General features: G+C 37.8%; 1 protein-coding gene across 13 annotated transcripts in view; it reads left to right on the top strand.

The window, feature by feature from the left end:
- Positions 1 to 9: 9 nt before the first annotated feature.
- LOC106055154 (phospholipid transfer protein C2CD2L-like) overlaps positions 10 to 21,277 on the top strand; it is a 59,158-nt gene continuing 37,890 nt past the window's right edge. For all 13 annotated transcript variants that reach the window (XM_013211298.2, XM_013211301.2, XM_056009593.1 and 10 more), the window contains exon 1: positions 10 to 554. In XM_013211298.2, the coding sequence (XP_013066752.2) occupies positions 165 to 554 (390 nt within the window). In that variant the 5' untranslated portion in view covers positions 10 to 164. The remainder of the gene's footprint in view (positions 555 to 21,277) is intronic.

Below are 21,277 nucleotides of genomic sequence, written 5' to 3' on the forward strand. Positions count from 1 at the left end.
CAAGGGAATTCTCTAGTTCACATTTTTGAGGGTTTGAGTGACAGCCGAAAGGCAGGAAAGAAAACACAGAGGAGGTACCAAGAGCATCAGGAGTGAGTCGTTTATGGCAAGAGCGCGCACCCATCTACTCACGTTACCCCGCCTATTTTCCGATTGGCTTCCACATGGCCGATATAACCCTGAGGCTTATTTGGTACAGACTCGGGGAAGTCAGAGAAAAGATGGCGGAGACTGGCCGTACTTGGTACACGGAGCTCGATTTCGATAGTTATGTTTTGGATTTATTGCTGTTAGGCTGGTGCACGCTATGTTTCATTGTCATCTTAGCTGTCAATGCCATCGTGGCGGCATTTGGGCCTTTGCAAAGGCAACCCCGAGAGAAATTCCGTGAAACGAAAGATGGGGAGATTAGCCTGACCGGTGCCGTCCTGCAGTTGGAAACAGCCCAGTGGTTCAACAGTGCCGTCAACTGGTTTTATCTTCATTATTATCATGCTCCGGAATTCGTTGATGAATGGGTCAAATCTCTCAATGAGCAAGTGGTCAAACTGGGGGTAAGTAGATTCTAATTGCTTAAAACTATTATCTCTAAATAATATAGATCTATGTCTATGTGTGTTTTACAGGATTTAGTCATGAAATTAAAAAAAATGTTGCCATAGTAACCAAACTACACACTAAAATAATAGTGCATGAATCCTGTTTTTTTTTTAATTTTTATTTCCTGGTATGATATTACTTAGATCTATAAGCCAATGTACATGAATGATTACTACAAAAATTTACAATACAACATACCCTTTGATCATACAAACTGACATATCTTGGGGATAACCTGGGCTATCAGATAAAATGAAAGTAGACATACTGCAAAATAAACATCTTTTAAACATCACCATTAAAGAGCAGTGATTCAAGAAACAGCTAATGTTATCTTATGTTGACCTGTCTTTATGAGTTTTGTTCTGAGTTTGGGTATGAACCTGGGCTCCGTCGACTCTTGAGTATGTTTCTTGTCTCAATTCACTGACAGGTTTGTCTAACTTAGTGCGATGAATATATTTATTTGTTTGCATGTAAGTGCAGTCTTATATTCAAACTGCTTGGTAAGTAGGCTGTAAGTGGATGTTTCTGTTAAAGATGAGGGGTTCACCAATCCAGAAATTGTTTTTTAGCATATATATATACTAGAATTTATAAATAATAATGCTTTTGAAAATGTTAATTTTCATGATCAACAAAAAATGTGTTGATCAGAGTTTTGATATATGACAGTACATATGCTGGTCTTACTTAAATGCTGTTAGCTATTGAAACTGAAAAAAACAAAACCATTCTCTTAATGTCTAAGCAGGAATCTTTGCTTCAATGTGTTTATATGTTTAAAATTCAAGTTTCAGTTAGTTATGCATCAATTGAAAATATATTTATATTAAAAACAATGGAGAACTGTATTAATAAAGCAGAACAAAGCAATTAAAAAAAATACATGCAAATCTTTGAAATATAATTACTTTTAAAAAATGGTTTACTGCAATAAATATCATTTTTTTTTTCATTTTATAATATTTGATAATCAGTTTAGCTGCTAAGAATCTGTAGTTTAGAATTAATGCAAGTTTTGACTTTTTCCTTGAAAAGAATATATGAAAGTAGAACTCATGTCAGTATATTTTCTTTTGTTTCCTTCAAAATGAAATCTTTATGAAATAGTAATTATCACATTCACTCATTTAAAAAAAAGTTCCACTTTCAGACCTTGCGAACTTTAAGGCAGGAGTTGTTAATATCATCTGTTTCTGTGGCCAACAATTGTCATGGTGTCATGTGGCCAGCACAACGACCAACTGCCTTTACTTTTCCCCTACTAATGTTAGGTATCCATTAGAGCTGGGTGGACTCAGAGGAGTCCTAATGATCCTGAAATAAAAAATCCCAGTCTTCACTGTGATTTGAACCCGTGACCCAAGCCAAGCATTTTACCACCACCTCTCCACACCCAAAGAGGCTCACATTTATAGTATTAAGGATTTAATGTTAAATGAATTGTGATTACTATTGCCTAAAAAGAGGAAGAGGGTGTGCCGATGAAATGATAACTTGATAGAAGCAACATTTAGTTGGAATCATAATGTTGGTCATTGTCAGAGCTTTTAAAAACATCATAGGTTTGAAATATGGAATTCAGGTTAAAAAACTTACAATCAAGGGGTAGTAATATTATAAATACCATATTCTGTGTTTGAAGGAAATATTAGACAAATATTTAAGTGCTCTTAATGAGTTTGATCAACACATTTGTTACATCTTATTACAAATGTTATATGTCTAGTAAAAATTTTGAACATATGCTATTTCTCCCACACCCATTCTAGATTCAAGTTGAAACTTTACATAATTATTAATTGGTACCTAACATAAGTCATATTAGATACTGGTAAATAATTATTTTGTTTGATACCAATAAGGGAAATTAATCTTTCAATATTAAGTGATATGGCTAAATTTTTTGCCTGTTAAATCTATTATGACACTTATTTTCAACAGTTTTCCTCACCAGTATTTCTATGGTCCATCTGTATCCATTAAGCCCATTACTAAAAGAATTCTGTGACATGGAATTATTTTTATGTCACAAAAATTGTTGTCGGTGGTGGTAGAAGTGGAACTTAAAATTGGTTTTAACTATTGAGTAAAAACTTTTAAGATTTATAAGATTATATGATTGTTTCTTTGCTAAGATTATTTTCCCTGCAAACATTTAAAGTTTTTTTTTTACTTGTAATTTTAGCAAATATCTTATTATTTAGATTGTGATCATTTTAATCATTACACAACTAAATAACAAGGAAATGATGGATATGGCCTTCATGTTCAACGTTTATAATTAAAAAAAAAACAAGAACAACATAAACATAGTTCCACCATTTGAAATGTATCAATGCGCTGTAAGGATATATGTTGAAACATCTTTCACAAAACACTGTAGGCCTACATAGTGCCATGGCATTACCAAAGTGTGTAGTGTAATCTTATGTGCTTGTACAAGCATTATATAGCCATTATCATTTAACCATGTGGTCATGCATGACCAGTCAGGATTTCCCTCTTCAACAAAAAAAGAGGAAGAGTCTATTCTGGAGGAATCTATTCTGACTGGAAGAGTCTAATTATGCTTGGTCTACTTGCTAATACTTATTCTAAAATAAAGTGTGTGTAAATCCTCATGGTTAGCCACCATATTCTCATATGTGAAACAACTTGGAACATCCCTGGTAAAGCCCCACAACAACATCAAGAAAACTGTTCTCCTGTGGCTCCCAGCATACATTGAAATAGAAGGAAATGAGAAGACTGACATGCTTGATAGAACAGATAAGCAATCGAAAATTGCCCACTATCCAGAAGAAATAAAAAAAACAAATAGTGAATAGGATAAACCAAAAAATGGAAAGCTCTCATCCAGATGAACAAGAAAGACGACGCCTACTCTAAGCTATTCTGACATGACCAACTTAGAATTGTTCGCCTCAGAACCGGACAACAGAGACGTTTGGTAAGAGAACGCCGACAAAGTGCATTCTCCATCGAGAGGCCCGAACAAGACACTTGCCCCAAAACACCAACATAAAAGAAAGACTAAATGATAATGTGGAGATCTGCCTGGTCTGGAAACTACTTCGCATTCATTTCAGATATTGGACCGGCTATCTGAACACTCCAACTTAATAATGAGAACGAAGAACGGAAGAAGAAGAAGAAGCTACCATTGTTCCATTAAACATTAGCCCCATTTTGGATTTTATTATAACAATGATTATTTATTTATTTATTTAGAAGCATTTAACTGAAGACATAAAAAAAAGCTAACACCTTTATATGGCGTTGGCACTTTTATGTAGAGTTGACACCTTAACATGGAGTTGACAGGAGCTGACACATTTACATTTTGTTCACTTCTCGTATATGTTGAGCGTTTGGATTTAGAAAAAGGTTATTAGGGGAAAAAAATATATATGAGACAGGGAGACCCAAACTGACTAGATCTCAGTGTCACTACAAATGTCCAGTCTGCCAGTGCTCTCTGTACTCTGGCATCCTTATGGTCTAATACAGGGTATTTCCCATCCATTACAGTTGATGTCCCTGCGTTCTAGTTTTGTAAGCTACATCACGTGAACTATTATTGCCCGTCAAAACAGAATTAGTTGAAATACTAACAACGTCCCCGAAAATCTCATACTCATCCCAGCAACCAAACTAAGGCAGGTCTTTATGTTGTTGAATAATGTCTACGTCCACTTTGTTGCACTGAATGGCTTATTTGCTTGGGCTCATAGGCACTCTGACTTTGTTGCACTGAATGGCTCTTTTGCTTGGGCTCATAGGCACTCTGACTTTGTTGCACTGAATGGCTCTTTTGCTTGGGCTCATAGGCACTCTGTGCCATGAAAAGGAAGATTCTGTTACGCTGTGCCATACAGAGTGCTGGGGTAGGTGTCGCTGTCTGTGGTGGATTAAATGTAAAATTGTTGCTGTGATTGCCCACAACTTGAAACTTGCCTCATACAAAGAGCTGCTCAGCAGACGTGTCTTGAAAGATGCTAGTGGAGTTCAATGGTGGAAAACTCCAGCTCTAATAAGCCGTTAATGGCCTCCGTCTGTGATCTCAACGGGACAACCTTCCCGTGGTGCACATACCTCTGTTTGAATTTGACCCACCGAGTAATATGTGAGAGAAATACAACAAAGCAGCATGGGGTGGGGTAGGGGGCTCTGGAAGACGAATCCAGAACTGACCATCATTCCATTACATACTTAGTCAGTCCATTGGCTGTCTCCAGCTGTAGGCGCACAGTTCAATTTTTCCTTTGTACAAATATGACTGACACATGAGTGAGTCAAGTGAAATCACACGAACGTTTCAAAATGTAAGGCTTAAGAAACCTTTTTTTTTAGTGTGTGCTTTTTTTTTATGTGCACAAGGTAACACGCGTGTAAGTGTTACCTAAAAAAAGTGTATTTTTTTTTACCTGAGAAATAGGCGGGGCCTGACATCAGCTTACATTTTGATTGACAGTGAGAGATAAATGGTCGAAAAAAAAAAGGCGGGGGGGGGGGAAGGCTTATTAACGTCTGGTGGAAGAGACCAGGCTCGTGCTCACACACACACACGTATTTGTTAGGTATTTAACTTAAACCTACTGCTGTATTACTAAAAGATTCCAGACGAAAGTAGGGGCGGGGGGGGGGGGAGACTGGTGCGGGGAATATGTGCGAAAAGTGAGGTTTGTGGGTTTATTAGAGACGTGTAGTCGTAAAGGCATTCTGTTATGTGAAGAAGCAGGGTGGAAACAAAATGGTGTGTGAGATGCTTGATGCCGAATGCCTGTGTACTAGACATGTGTAAGATTACAATAATGCGTATACAATACAGATGAGAAATGCATGATGGGTAGCTCATGAGTACTGCCTAGGAGATATGAAGCTCGCTCTTAGAGGCATGGGGGGGGGGGGTTTCATAATGGAGGCATATACATTAATCTAGGTTTTTTTTTCTTTTGGTGTATCCGGTGTACAAAAAAAAATAAACCGGAGGCACTGACCTATGTATTTTAAAAAGCATATAGAAATAATTGGTGTGCATTTTTTTTTAGCTGGCAAAATCAAATTTATCCAAATTTATCACCTCACTCTGTCTGGTACAAATTTTGTACACGTTATTTCTCAAACTTCGCATTCTTGAATCAAGTCGAAACATAGCTCAATTATTCATTGCTTCTATCAAAACATGAATCAATTAAAACAACAACAACAATTAGCTAATTAAATAGTGGTAATGTATTAAGTTTGTTTGATATCCAAAAGGGAAGTAAATCTTAAATTGTTGAGGTATAAGTATGTAAATGTGGGGTTCTTCATTAGATAAGTATTTTGGTATTTTTTTTTATGTTTTGGTTTTTGAAAAACTGGACCCTCAAAATCAAAAAAAGGTAAATAAAGTGTAGATGGCCGTGACTAATCAGATTATGAATGTCACTTATGTAACAGAGTGTGGTCATTGAAACTGAGTAGTTCATTGGGAATGTGCAATGAGAGATGTGCAAACACGAAGAGGCAACATGGAGTGTAACAATGAAATACACGTAGGCCTACAATAGTGATACTTGTGATGAGAAGCAGACGACGAAATGAAAAACTGAAATTGACCTCGGGACTTTCCTTTAGCTTCAGTGTGGCGAACTATGTTGGTCACTTATGGATCCTCCTAGCTGGGGGTTACAATTCTACAATCTTTCGTGATATTCGGACTCATTGTCTTAAGATGTAGGCCCATGAGTTCAGGGTGATGATATATATATATATATAACGTTTATAGACATAGGTTTGTTTTTTAAAACTTTCTAAGTTTTTATTTCTTTGATAACTTAAGTTTTTTTTTAATACATACGATCAAAAATTGTGTCCCTCGTGTATGAACAGCCAATCATAATGTAATTATACGTTTTGAAATACACCACTCACCTCCCCCTCTCCCTCTCTATCTCCCCAATCGCACCCACTGAAACGTTAGGTAGATTGATTGATACCTAATGGCGTGGGTTCATGCCGTAGGAGTCCCAGACCGTAGACACCAGGACTCCTTCTTTCAGAACATGCCAACTTTGTTGAGTAAACATACACACTTCAGACATTAATTAGTTGTTGTTTTTTAAACATTAAACACAATTTTAGTTGGCATTTCATAGTTGTTTTTTTCTTTTTCACAAGATTCCTAACAAAAAAAAAAACAAAAAAAAAAACAAAACCCGCTGGCCATAGATTGGAAAAAAACAAACTTTTGATGAATTGTTTTGATTAGCTTTTCTTCTTGACTCCTAACTTACACGTGTTTTCTGTATATCGGTGTTCTGTTTTGGTTCTATCTTCTCTGTTTTAAACACATCTCCTTATCTTTTGAAACACATTTTCTTCGAGGTTTAATAATGGTTAGTAGCAGTGGCGTAGCTAGGGTGGGGTAGGGGAATTTGAAAATCCCATATGAGTGTTCGAAATATTTTTTTTTTTTACATTTAATATTATGCAAATTGCAGAGGCCCCCAAAGAGGTCAAGCCCTCCCGAGCCACCAAATGATGGCAAATTCCTAGCTACGCTACTGATCAGTAGGAAAGATGAAAGCTCTTTTTTTTTTTCAAACTGTGTCCAACTGTTTACATGGTTGTCATGTGGGCGACCGAACAAACTTAAACCTCAGCTTAGATCAGATACTCATTGAAGCCGATAAACTTCAGGAGAACAGAGTATCCCATTGAATAATCCGGGACTCGAATGCAAGACCATAATCATCAGTAATCGATTTCTTTCTCACTCTGTCAACCTGTTTTTTGTTGTTGAGACCATAAAATATGTATAATTTATGTTTATGTTGCGCATGTTGATTAGTTATTCCGTTTCCCCGGCGACGAGCATGTGATCTATACACGCTTTGGAAGATGCAGTCGCTCTGCGATTGTTTGTCTATAAATAGAATTGTCTTATCTTCTGTCAGAGAACCAATCTCAGTGTAAACCTGTCGTCAAATACTCTCCATTGCTGTGGGGAATGTGGTATTAACTATTTATTTACGATTGTATTTTTTTTTTTTTATAAGTACTCGTTTTGAAGATAAACAGAGAATTTGTGTTCGAACACCGAGCAAAGCTGGTCGTTAAAAGCTGAAATGTATCGTGGTCAGCACTATGACCAGCGTCATTTGATTACCGCACTCGATTTCAACATTTGCTTTCAAAGAGCTGGAAAGATTCGAAGGCCTCCTTTCGATGTTTGGCTTTCAAATGAATCAATCATCTTTATAGGTAGCTGTTGTGTAGCCAGCTGTTAGTACACCTACCTTCAAATGAATCAATCATCTTTATAGGTAGCTGTTGTGGAGCCAGCTGTGAGTACACCTACCTTCAAATGAATCAATCATCTTTATAGGTAGCTGTTGTGGAACCAACTGTGAGTACACATACCTTCAAATGAATCCACCATCTCTATTGGCAGTTGTTATGGAACCAGCCGTGAATACACATACCTTTCTCATGCATACATTTGGGGTAAATCAAACCTAATGTTGTCCATATCATTTATACACATTCATCCGGCTATATGCTCGTTGAGTCTAGACTTGAGAACAATGACGCAATGAATGGGTGAATGACTTCCCGTCACGTGGTGCAATAGGTAAACGATGGGCCGGGGGGCATCGTTAAAGAAAATAAGGACGTCGAGAGAATTTCCAGATTGTTCTCGTGCATTCCATAATGGCGTGGCTGGGGGGAACGTGGTATGAAATTAAAATCAATTTTCAAACCAGATCGCCAGAACCCAAGAAAATGTGAACAATGTCTCCCCATGCATTACCTAGTCAGTGGTCTTACCTAATTGCATATAACTTGGTGTAACATATCGGCGACTTAATATGAAACCATATATATCTTTTTAATTTAATAATCTGGAGCATATAATTTCTTTAACATATATCGATATTGAAGACTTTTATTCTTAAACTTTTAAAGATATAGGCCTACTGTAATATGTTCTTTGTTTTCTCTTAGAGTTTTATATAGTTGATTAAAATACATCGATGATCAATACTTCCGTATACTATTACCGGATACGCAAAAAAAAAAAAAGATTGCTATATATGAATTTGCCTCCATGTAGAACCATGAAATTCTCCAATTTGTCATAGAATATGAAGGTAAATACAAAAATTCTCCAATATTTGTCATAGAATATTTCAAAAAAAAAAAAATCAGAACCAATGAAGGAAGTTCCCCCCATTTTCCAAATTGTAGAACATATGACATATAAAACCTTCACCTAAATGACAATATTATTCTTTTCTATGAATAGAGTATTTTCTTTGACAAGTATAATGCATTGAAAATACATTTGAGAAAGCGAACTTGGAAATCAAACGTTACTCACAGAACAATGGAACATGGGTGTATGTTGTTGAATTATTTAGCTGAAACTTAAATTATTAAGCAGTTTAAACAAGCTTCTTTTTTTTTTTTTTGTGAAACCGTATTTAATGTAGATACTAAATGTTGAATGTAAGTCAACTTTCTCTGTACTTGTTGGAACGCTAAGAAGGAACACAAAGTTAAGACTTTTGTCTAATAACGTCTTGGACTTGGACTTGCTGGAGTGAATACGTCTTGTAGACTTTCTGTGCCGTTTAAACCACGTGAGTAGTCTCCATTTGACAAGACTGGGGTTTCAGGCACACAGGTGAATCTCATGGGGGGAGTGGGCGTAGCCTGGCCAAAAGGTATGTATGGGAATCGGGTCGTTCGTGTGTGTGTGAGTGGCACGTGTGTGCGCGTCTGCGATGTGGCGAGAGACAGAGAGAGAGAGGGGGGGGAGCGGAAGAGGGGGAAACCAGAGTGAGAGATAAATGCTTGGCCTATTGAAAAGGTCAACAAAGATAATCGGTACGAGCATTGTTGTAAAGGCTGGTGGTCCTCAAGTGAAGGGTCCCAGAGCTCACAATGTCGATCAGCAGATAATTCCTGTAAAATAAATATGGGGGGACAGTTGGAGGCTGGGACGTAGGTAGGAATTTTCCACCATTTGGGGGCCCGCTCCTCTGCGTAATATTTAATGCAAAAAAAAAAACGCTCAAGTGGGGGGTCCGGGGGAATTTTCAAATTCTCCCCCACCCTAACTACGCCGCTGGTTGAAGGTAAAGGATCCGCTGTTGAGTGAACTCACACTAGGGGTGATTCATACTAGCACATCATATGGGATGCATTACCATGAAGGAAGAATAGCTGCATGACTTTACGCGATCGTAAGGATGTAATCATTTGTTTACCTCGACCTATGACACAAGGTCAGCGATTCTTAACCTGTGGCTTCCCGTACCCCAGGAGCTACCCACAGGAACAGCGGTGCTTGTGAGAAACTTAAGCTATAGCAGACAAAGCTTCTAAAGAAAGCGCACATACACATGTGCTACGAGTGTTGCCTTGACATTGGTGGAGAGAAGAAAAAAAAGAAGAGGGGAGAAGAAAAAAAAGACGAGGTATCACCTGGAAGTGCTGTGTCTACTTCAGGCTGACTTGGGTGTTGCTGTGAGAACAAAGTATATTAGAAGCGTTCCGCGAGCTCATATCTACTGCACTCTTTTATTTCCTCATTATATCTTGACCTCTGTGACATTGACATTGCAGGTCAAACGTTCTTAGGCTAGCCTTGAAAGAGATAGAAAAGGAACATTTTGGGAAACATTGGATCTATGAACAAAGCTCATGAACTCAAATACTGTTCGTCTCTACTGGACAAAAACATTTTTTTTTTTACAATTCTGTCTTTTAGAAGTATGCTCATCAATCAATCTGTCTTTCTGTTTGATTGTCTGTCTTCTACATTCTGGCGTATAAATAGAAAAGGTATCACCTGGAACTGCTGTGTCTACTTCTGGCTGACTTCGGTGTTGCTTTGAGAATCAAATATAGGAAAGGTCTCGGACTTTAATTGTTAATTAATATCTAATGCTTCACACTTGGAACTTGAGAAGGTCGAAAGGGTTGGGGGGGGGGGGGGCTACTATCTGTTCCAGATGGCCACGCGGATACTTAAGACTATTTTGCACAGCGTCTATCTCTGTCTTAGTGAATAAGCACTTCTCTTTTTTACCATTTCTTAGAACAAGATGAACACACACAAAAAGCCAGTTCGTGCTATTTTAGCGTCGGTCTTAGATCAAGATTATATAAAGTTCTCAGAATTATAGATGACGTCAACACAAAGACACACATTTTCTCATACAAAGTCTATTATGATAATAATATCATATTGATTGAGAACGGCTGAAACGCAAGGGCCGCCTCCAAATAGGTGTAGCGTAATACTTTTTTTTTATTATGTTATCTTGTTCAGAATTACATTTAGACTCGAAAAGAAGATGCTTACATAGTAATTTTACATTGAGCGCCTGTTACATGTCATGGGTGGCCCTGACAACAGATCTGTCACAAAACAAGGAGCGGTAATGGTTAAAAAAAAAAGAAACACAAACAAAATCTTGTTCATGACTTCACACTCATTTGAAAGAGTCATCAAATCAGTTTAGCGTTGCGCGATGATTTATTCGTTCCGCCCCTAATGAATGTCCACCACGGATCGATGCTAAGCCTCTAGCGTCCGGCGTTTGTCAGACAAATGGGAAGTGGATTTCCGAGGAGTGCTAGTAAATGACACGAGCTCCCAGGGACCATAATCATCTGAAGCTGCTGAATCTCTGATTGGCGTCTTATTGTTCTTCTTTATGTCGTGTTGCATCATGGGAGCATTTTCCTTCCCTCCCACCCCCATGGACTGTGAATTCTTAGATATCTTATAGATTACGAACGTTAGTTAAGAGAAGATAATTACGTCCTACGCATTTCATGGGACATGCAATATAGGACACGGTATTCGAGATTCAATTATATTTATAATAATTAATAAATCTTCCTACTCAGTGTTATGTCGACTATTACAATAGTACTCGGTATCGGCAACACTTTCGATACCTACATGTCTTCTTTTTATATTGGCGGAGATAGGGTTGGGGTTAATGATATGATCAGTTCATAGCTTCTGATATTCATGCTGTTCATAGCTTCTGGTATTCATGCTGTTCATAGCTTCTGGTATTCATGCTGTTCATAGCTTCTGGTATTCATGCTGTTCATAGCTTCTGGTATTCATGCTGTTCATAGCTTCTGGTATTCATGCTGTTCATAGCTTCTGGTATTCATGCTGTTCATAGCTTCTGGTATTCATGCCGTTCATAGCTTCTGGTATTCATGCTGTTCATAGCTTCTGGTATTCATGCTGTTCATAGCTTCTGGTATTCATGCTGTTCATAGCTTCTGGTATTCATGCTGTTCATAGCTTCTGGTATTCATGCTGTTCATAGCTTCTGGTATTCATGCTGTTCATAGCTTCTGGTATTCATGCTGTTCATAGCTTCTGATATTCGTGCTGAAAATACCGAAACCTGTCTTTTTTACCTGCCTGGGTGGACCAGTTTGGAGCCGATTCTGAGTTTGTGTTTCCACTCAAATTATATTTATACTCTTGTTTCTTTTTTTTTTTTTTTTTTTATTTTAGAATTTATTAGCTAGTATATTATAAAATATTGTCTCTTGGCCAGTCTATAAATATTTTTCTGTTCAGTCTCTCTGTATTTATACAGGGACTTGTGATTACGGCTATTAACTATCACTTGTTGTATTTTCATTAGAAGATAGCACCTGTCAGCGGCTTCTTTAATGCAGGCATCTAGAGATTTCGCGGGATATACAGTTGATATGCATTTGATATGCCTTTGAGACCAAAACTAAATCCACCGCTGAGGACAGGCGTGGACGGCAAAAAAGTGAAAATAAATCTACCACGGCCGGTGGTCAACGGTTTAGTCTGCGCTGAGTTTTTGCAAAATATGTAGGTCGTAGCCGGGACTGCGTAGCCACGTGGAGTACTGCATTCCTCATCAATCTTCGGACTCGAAGAAAAGGCTTATTATTGTTATTTTCAATGGCGGTCATGTCCGATTCTATTTTGGAAATCCGCAGTTAAAACAAAAAGTAGCTAATATTATCAAGTTAGCCCCAATTCGAGGCTAATAGTTTAGCTCTATTTAACATGGAACTCATCCAGCCTTGTGTAACGGCTTTAACTTCAAAGTGATGCTGAGATCTTGTAGCTAGACATCGTAGCCATTAGGTGAGATTACAACACAGTCTAGAAACAACGCCTAAAGTCTTAGTGTAAACAAAACTCGCTGTTAGGTTCAACACTCTCTAGACCACAAAAGTATTTTTAGCGCGTGTTGGAGCAGCGCAATGGCATCACTAACGGAAATATGGCGCCACCTTTAGTGATTTAGCAGACAATGCTCCCGTTAGCTTTCTTTTCTTTTTTTTACACCTTGTAAGTTGTATTCCTCGCTCATCATGTTTCTTGGACTTGACAACTTTGAGTTGAGCATGTATTTTGGAGGGATGAGGGAGGTGGTTTATCCAGTTTTGTGGATGAGCTATTGCTGCCAACCTAGCTGTTTTCTCGGCATAATTTACATGTGACAAAGTTTATATCAGATTGTTCTTATTTATTGATTTGATTGTAAGGATGCATAGCCTGAGGAATGAAATGTCTGCGTTGGATGTGACAAAATATGTAGATCGTAGCTATGACAGCGTAGCCACCTGAAATACTACACTGCTCATGGATCTTCGGACTCGATGACAAGCTTTTATATATATAAGTGGACATGTTTTGTTATAAAAGTTTATAACCAATTGAAAGTGCTTTGTAGAAAGCTATTGCAATAATAAACAAAATATCTTAGTGCACCGAATGACATCCACGATATTGTGAGTCAAATCATTGATGCACAACATTTGTATCAGTTATAGTCTTTGAGTCTTATAATGAGTTAAATGTTGAAAATGTTTTTTTTTTGTTTGTTTGTTTGTGCCCCCCCCCCTTTTTTTTTTAAAAGACGTAGATTTTTATTTCAGTGAGAGTTTCTTACCCTTAACCTTCATTCCTGTCTAGTCCTACCAGCCATTGCAGAGACTTTTTTTTCCAAATATCTTCTCAAATAACGGCTTTTCCCCCTTACGGGGGTTACTAAAAATGTTACCGGCCTAGTAAAAATTCCACGAGTTTCAGATATTTTTGTGTTCCATTTTACAACGCTTAAGTAACTCACTTTGTAGCTTTCGTGTTTGGATTTCGCTATCAATGTGTTTGTCCACTTCTACTCAGTCACATTTTGCATATAAGCTCATGTTCGGTGAAAACACATGAATCAATTAAAAACAATAATTAAAGAATAATTTAGTCAGTCATAATTATTTAGTTTTATATAGAAAATGTACTAAGCCAAGGGGAAAGAAGTCTTGTATAGAGAATTAGGTCGTTTGCTATATCCCTTAATGTCAAGGCAGAATCTGCAGTTAATACTTGAATAATAAAATAGATTTTAAAAATCTATAGAATAACCATATTACCACACAGACATTCATTACTTCTTTATTATGTTTTTGAGCTTCTTCAGTCTGTCCCTTCATAAATGCGGGGGGGGGGGGGGGGGGGAATCGTGTCAAAATTCTGAGTAAAATGTTTGTTTGTTTGTAAAATGTTTTACATGTTTCGGATGTTCCTTCAGAGTTGAAGATAATTACTTCCTAGTCCAAACCTCCCGCAGGACGACGGGGGATGGGAGCGGGCAGGGTTTGAAACCGGGACCATCGATAAATCTGAACGACAGTCCAGCGTGCAAACCGCACGACCAGGCAGCCATCCTATAATACATAACACATCGTGACCATGACGTCATTTATACAACATTAAAATGTAGTCATCTATGTTCACGTTCTAGACGTAGGCCAATTTAGTGGACAGTGCTTGATCTACAATATTGTTGTTCATTTGATCACAGCGCTAAGATTGACGTCTGTTTCATTATAGATCTAACTTCTATAAAGGATTCGCAAACACCATTACATTTCCATGGTTGTTATTAGACCCATCTCTTTTCCTTAGTAAAATATTTTAGAACTATTGTAAATATTGAAGGCTGGTCCCGTCGTCTACCCTGTGTGGACACAACCACCTTCTGTCACTCTTGGGTATGCCCTTAACACTGAAACTGGGTTGTGTTTTAATTTAGATTACTCCACCCTTACCTTACCCCTCCCTTTTTTTCTCACTCCACAATGACTCGTTCAGAGCTTTTGTTTGTCTTAGATGTGAAGATGGCGTGGTCAAGAGGACGTGTTAAGAAATGTTACTGGGTTCGAATCACACAAAAAGCTGTGCTAGATTTGACGTAGGTCAGCTCTACAACTGTGTGTGCTTTTAAGTGCTACAGTAGTGAAGCTTCTACTTGCTACCTGGGGACTACTTATGTAGCCTGATCATTTTTTTTTTTTTTTTTTTTTAGGCTGCACATTTTCACTGACATTCATAAAGCTTAAAAAAAGAATTCTCCGTGTCGAGGTAATGAGTGCATTGCCATTTGCACAGCATACATTGAATGGAATCACTCTCTAAATAAACAAAATCTGTTCTTGATGACTTTCTTGATGATCTTGCATGAAGCTTATTGGGAAGTGAGAATTCCAAACAGATTCTGTTCAGTACCCTCTAGTTATCGCGAGAATGAAGATAGATTGCACATGTGACAGTCACAATACGCATGTGATCTTGATTTGCGTGATCATAATGCGAGAAGCGTGAGTGAACGTTTAAGAGCTCGATACGAGTACTTGTAAGAGTATCATACGAGTCAGCTGGTAAGAACTTTATATGAGTGAACTTTTAAGAGCTCGATACGAGTACTTGTAAGAGTTTCATACGAGTCAGCTGGCAAGAACTTGATATGAGTGAACTTTTAAGAACTGTTTGATACGAATGAAGTTGTAAAATATTGGTACGTGTGTGCTTGTAAGAATTGATACGAATGAATTAGTAAGAACTTGATAGAGTAAACATCTAAGAACTTGATACGAGTGAACGTTATGCTATTGAGCTTGATACGGGCGTGTTTGATTTAATGACCTGGACTGGTATGTATTCAAAAACCGAAGGCTACTTTGTGAAGCGCCATACTTTTTCGACACTCATTCTCTGCAGTTAGTTCCTGTAGAGTCTACGGGAGGTCAACTTAATGTTCTACATTGTCACTGTACATCCTGGGCGTGAATGTTTGCAACTATATGAAATGTATTCACTTTTACACAGTATTGAGGTTTCTAAGTTTTTGATTCATCTTCTTCTTCTATCCACCTCAAAAAAAATTTAATACAGCGATGCCCAAAGTACGGCCCGCGGGCCAGAACCGGCCCTTGACGTGGTTCCATCCGGCCCGCTGAAACGTCGGCACAAAAAAGTAGAAAATCCCCCCCCCCCTTTTTTTTTTTTTCAAAAAGTTGAAAATGTAATCTTTACCTTCGTTAGGGCCCTCACTTTTTCTTTGATGGATTGATACCGTGACCTTTAACGAGTGTGCGACTATGAGTTAATGAAATGGAACTCTGAATGTAGAATCTACCAGGGAAAGTGAATGGATCTTTTTTTGTGAAACATGATAATAAGCCAACATATTTGTTTTGTACAAAAACTCTGGCTGTTTCAAAAACAACAACATATACAGCGGCTTTAAAAAAAATATATGAAGGTCTTCTTGGTGTGTGCCACGTAGGCCTATAAAAGATTGGTTCAACTACGCCCAAGAGATTGGAGCATCGATGGCAATATTTACCAAAAAGAGACACGAAAATAAGTTGATGGTAAATGTTGCTCACATTTTAAGTAGAGAAATGAATCCATTTTTAGAAGCGTAAAAAAAAGATAGACTTTGAATATCCCATTAATTAATGTAAGTACTAGATCCATTCGTTTCAAATAGTTGATTTCGCTTTTTGTACCTTTTTGTTGATGTGGCCCGCAACACGCATGTCTAAAGTTAAAATGGCCGGGAGGTCGAATTAGATTGAGCATCACTGAAATTTAATACATTACACATTTAAACATTTTGGATCATCACAAACATTTTCCTCCTGCTGGTTGAATTCGCTACGAAGCTTTAATGTCTATGACTTGTTTATATTTAGATATTAGAGCTAGGGTTACAGTTGCAGCTCTCGGATGTTTCAGCTTTCGAATATATTTATTTCTGGTCCGATAATACGTAGTTATTTTTCCACCAGACCACATAACAGAGAGGGGGTGATTTAGATGTGGAGCCGTGAGTTGCCGCCAGGGTTTTTATATTTCAAATTCTCCATCTATCTGATAAAGAGCTAACGCACGTTTTAGACTTCGCTAGTGGAACTGGAAGCTTGAGTTCCACTCTGCCGGCCACACACTTAACTTGTAAACCTTTGGCCACAAGCGATTAGGGCAAGAGGAGTGGGGAGGCTTCAACTTACCTGCCCTTGTTTTAAAAGTAAACATAATTATAGAAACTGCTCTTACCCTCTTCCCTATTTTTTTTCCTTTTAAAAATAAAATCCTCTCTCGAGTATGTATACATCTCTAAACGGGTAAAGGCATTTGGGGGGGGGGGGGTAAATAAAGTTATGATGATTCAGTTCGTGGAGGCGCCGACGCCCTTTTTTTGATAAGCGCCCTGATAAATATTCAAACTTTCAAACGAAATGATTAAACAAAAACAAAAATGATAACTCCTTCCTCCCCCCTCCCTTCCTTCAACCTCCCACATCTCCTCGCGAGTGTTCCTCTTCTCGATGTCTGGTAAATGTTTGTGGGAGATGAACCAAACTGTTTGTGTTACGTGTTTATGCGTTTAAAAGGAAAAACAAATCTACGCCAAACATTTAGATCCATCGTTTCCTACCCTGCAATAGCCCTTTCCTTTCTCTGTTGTCAATTTACATATTCAAGGAGGTCGGCACCCCTTTAGCAACATTGTGTCTAAGTACGAGAGTCGTTTATTTTGTGCGTTACTCTGGCTGTCTTATAGCCATCTTGGTGTGCATTCACTTTTCGTGTTTCATCTTGAGGTAGGAGACGCACTAAACAAGATCGACATTGAACACGACATACAATGTGTTGTTGGTAGGTGGTCGTTGACTTGGTAGCACCAGATTGCTGGTACAATAGAACAGATGTAGGCGTACTATATTTTTTTTATACAAAACTTGAAATATCTTGAACAACCTTTTTTTTTTCAAAAACATGACTAAATAAGACATTAATAAACAATATAAACAAATTCAACTTAGATCAGATATAGATGTTACCTTTACCTATCCCTTAGTCTTTTGGACCGTTGGGGCACCATGCAAGACTCGTCGACCGTCTTTCTCCATTCCTCTTTTGCCTTAGTTAGAACCTCCTTCAATGGCAGGCCCGTCCATTCTTTTATGTTGTCCTCCCATCGCTTTCTTTGTCTGCCTCTTCTTTTTTCCTGGTACTGTTCCCTGTAGGAAGGTCTTTGCGAGCCCCTAAGATCTTGTAATATGGCCTTAGATTTATAAAGCTTGCGTTTTTTATGATAGTTAGTAGGTCATCATAGGGTCCAATCGCTCCAGTAACACTGTCTCTAATCTCTTGGTTTGTGATGTGGTCTTTGAATGTGATGTAATGAAATAAATTGATATCAACGAAGGCTTTGTCATACGGCTATACAACAAAAACCCTAACATTGCAGCAGCATATAACAGTGTTCTTAGTCGTTAGTGTTTTTTTTTTCACTGACAATAAGTACGCATGCCACATCTAGAGCGCGTAGCCATGGGTTTGATTACCACTGACATGAAAGTGTAAGGTTTTTAAATAAATACAAATGAATGAATCAGCGCCTCCTACCAGAAATGCAACATTTGGTAAGACTTGTGGCTGCATCCTTGGCTATATAGTGCTGGTTGCCCCTCATCACCAAAGTCACACTTAATATCTGCTTTTCTTTTGGGAGTGTCTGCCGTCAGAAAGTTTCGCATCTTCCGACCAGGCGAATATCTCTTCCATCTTGGCATGGCTCTTATTTTTAACTTGGAAGTGATGTTGCTGAATCCGCTTGTTTATTTCATCGCCGTTTTATTTATTATTTTGTTTCGTCGCCTTTTTTTTTGTTGTTATTATAGACCTATGTGTGTTTTCTTTGCATTTATCGTTTCACTATTGAAATCTACTTCTTGAGTCGTATTATGAGGTGTCTATGAGATTTCTAAGTGTGCAGTTCGTGTGCTGAACCTATTTAGACCACATCGTCAACACGGAATGTCTTGCCGCTTTTAAAACTCATCTAGGTCAGGCCATGACGTCTGAGAAGGGCTAAATATAGACGGCACTGTGCACACAAAGTATTCTACAGAGACATAGCGATGATTTCCTGTGGTAAGAGGAAGGAGAAACACCTTTTTTTTTAAAACAAAAATTGTATTCGGGATAGAGATGTAAGCCTGATATGATCAGTGCCGGATTTTAGTAAGTGGCGGCCCTGAGTAGGATTTTTGTGGAGGCCTTTACCCCCTTCAAGCTTGAATTTACAGTTAATTATATAAATCTAACAGCATGTCATATTTGTATAGGAAGAGGAGTACTTGCTCATTTCATATCATTCCCCTCATTTTCTAATATTTCATATACACATTTCTGTTCGTCTTACACTATCGTAAATCCGGCTCTACTTACGGCCGTTCCTCATTTAATACCCTTTTTTATTGTTACAAATGACGCTTATTCCACGATTTTGAGTTTCTAGTCAATTGTGGATAAAAAAAAAGCAAATGTAATGTTACATCTAAGTTAGGTCTACACTTATTTAATCTGATCTTCTTCCAACACTCCAGTCATCCATTCAGTGTATTATGTCTTTTGTATTCAAATGAACTCGTTCTAGTTTGGATCGTTTCACGTACCAAGTTTTTAGAAGACCCTGAATTATACTTGGTTGTTATGACCCGGCTGTGACCTACAATTTTCACCAAACCTGTTGCAATTGTGTTATGGCGAAAGGAGGTGGGTGTGGCGATTTTTTCCTTCTTTCGTTGTCTGCACCTGTTTTGGACAATAGCTTGAGGTCATAGTATAAATTACCTATAAGTCATTAATTCAAATTAGTGTTATCATAATATCGGAATATACAATTCGTTGCTAAGCAATGGTGTGGGGAAAAAAAGTATAAATGATGTAGTGAAAAAAACAACAATATGATTATAGGCTAATGAAAGAGTATGATTGGGATGCTGATATGGAACTTCAAGACATTTCCGCCAGGCTGTTCTCACCTACAAGCCACGTGTAAGTGTTTGGACATCTCAACTTACTCTTTTGATCTTAATGACATTTGAAATATAAAGATCTTGGCTAGATCAAAGACGCTGAAGGACATTATCCAGTTTGTTATTTTCTCAACACATGTGCAAAACTAACATCTCTCTCGTGAGGTGTATCTAACGTCTCGTCTTGCTAATTAGTTAGCAAGGATCTCGCGTAAAAGAAAAATAAATCATCTCCCGGAAGTCGAAGGATCAGACAGATGTGCTTGCTTAATAGAAATCGGGGTTTCTAGCTAGATCTGGGTATTACTTTACTATCATGAAATATATTTAGCGTGGCTTAATTTTTCTGAAATCTTTGTATTTTTAACCAGTTGACATAATTATGTAAATGTGTGTAGGTGATAATTATTACAATAGCCTACCTCTATTCAAGTCACACTTTCGGGATGGAACCTGGGTGGGCTCTAGGGTGGGTAGATGCGATTCTCGAAAACGGCTCTAACGATTTTCATAGAAAGTTTGACAGTTGATCTATATCGTTGGGAAAATATTTACTAGCTCGTTGGCCACATTGGGAAAAACTCTCGAGATAATTGTTCAAATTATAAAAAGAAATGTTAAATTTGTCTAGAGAACGAGTATTTCGGGTATTTCGCATTTATGCCCTATTCATTTTAACAAGTCTTCTAAGTCTAAATCTAAAGGCCAATCATTGGAGCGTTATAAAGTCTAGTAGATTTCTACATTCGATTAACCAGGATTTTTTCTTTACTTTTTTTTTTTTTTGGAGGTTCGAGGGGGGGGGGATAAAAAAGTTCATTTTTTCTTTTTTTTTTAATTATATTTTGTATGGTTTTCTTGTTGCTGTTTTTTTTTTTTTTTTTTTACCTGAAGTAAGGTTTAAATGAGGTTCCGCCATGCTGATGGAAGTAATACATTCGTTGTTTGCAGCGCAGAACACATGGATTAGCAATTACATGAATAATGTCTCTGTAAGGAATTATACGATTTTATCTCACTGCTCTGATACACGTTGGCGGATGTATTCTTCTTCTTTATTTTGAACCAACGAGAATATAACCATGTTACGAATACTCCATTCTTTTCACACAAACAGCGATTCTGTTACTTCAGGGAATGAAGAGCTCTTATCTCTCTCTAGACTCACATCGTTTGTCTATATGACTATTGGCAATTTTCATGATAAAGTACTCAATGTCAAGGACGCTTAATTGACCTGCAGCACTGCCAACTATATAACAGGAATTGAGCTATAGACGGAAGTGCTTAGAAAATGGGATTCTGCAGTGCTAACATCAAAAGGCTGACAATTTATAGTCATTTCGGCCGTAGATGAAACATCTAATAGATTGTCACGTACACTGTATCAGCCAAGGTCTGCCGGCAAGGTCAACTACCTCGGGAAAAACCAGCCTTGTATTAGTTTCATTTTCGAAATGAATTTCATTGGTTT

This window comes from Biomphalaria glabrata, chromosome 14, assembly GCF_947242115.1.
Source record: "Biomphalaria glabrata chromosome 14, xgBioGlab47.1, whole genome shotgun sequence".
NCBI lineage: Eukaryota > Metazoa > Mollusca > Gastropoda > Planorbidae > Biomphalaria > Biomphalaria glabrata.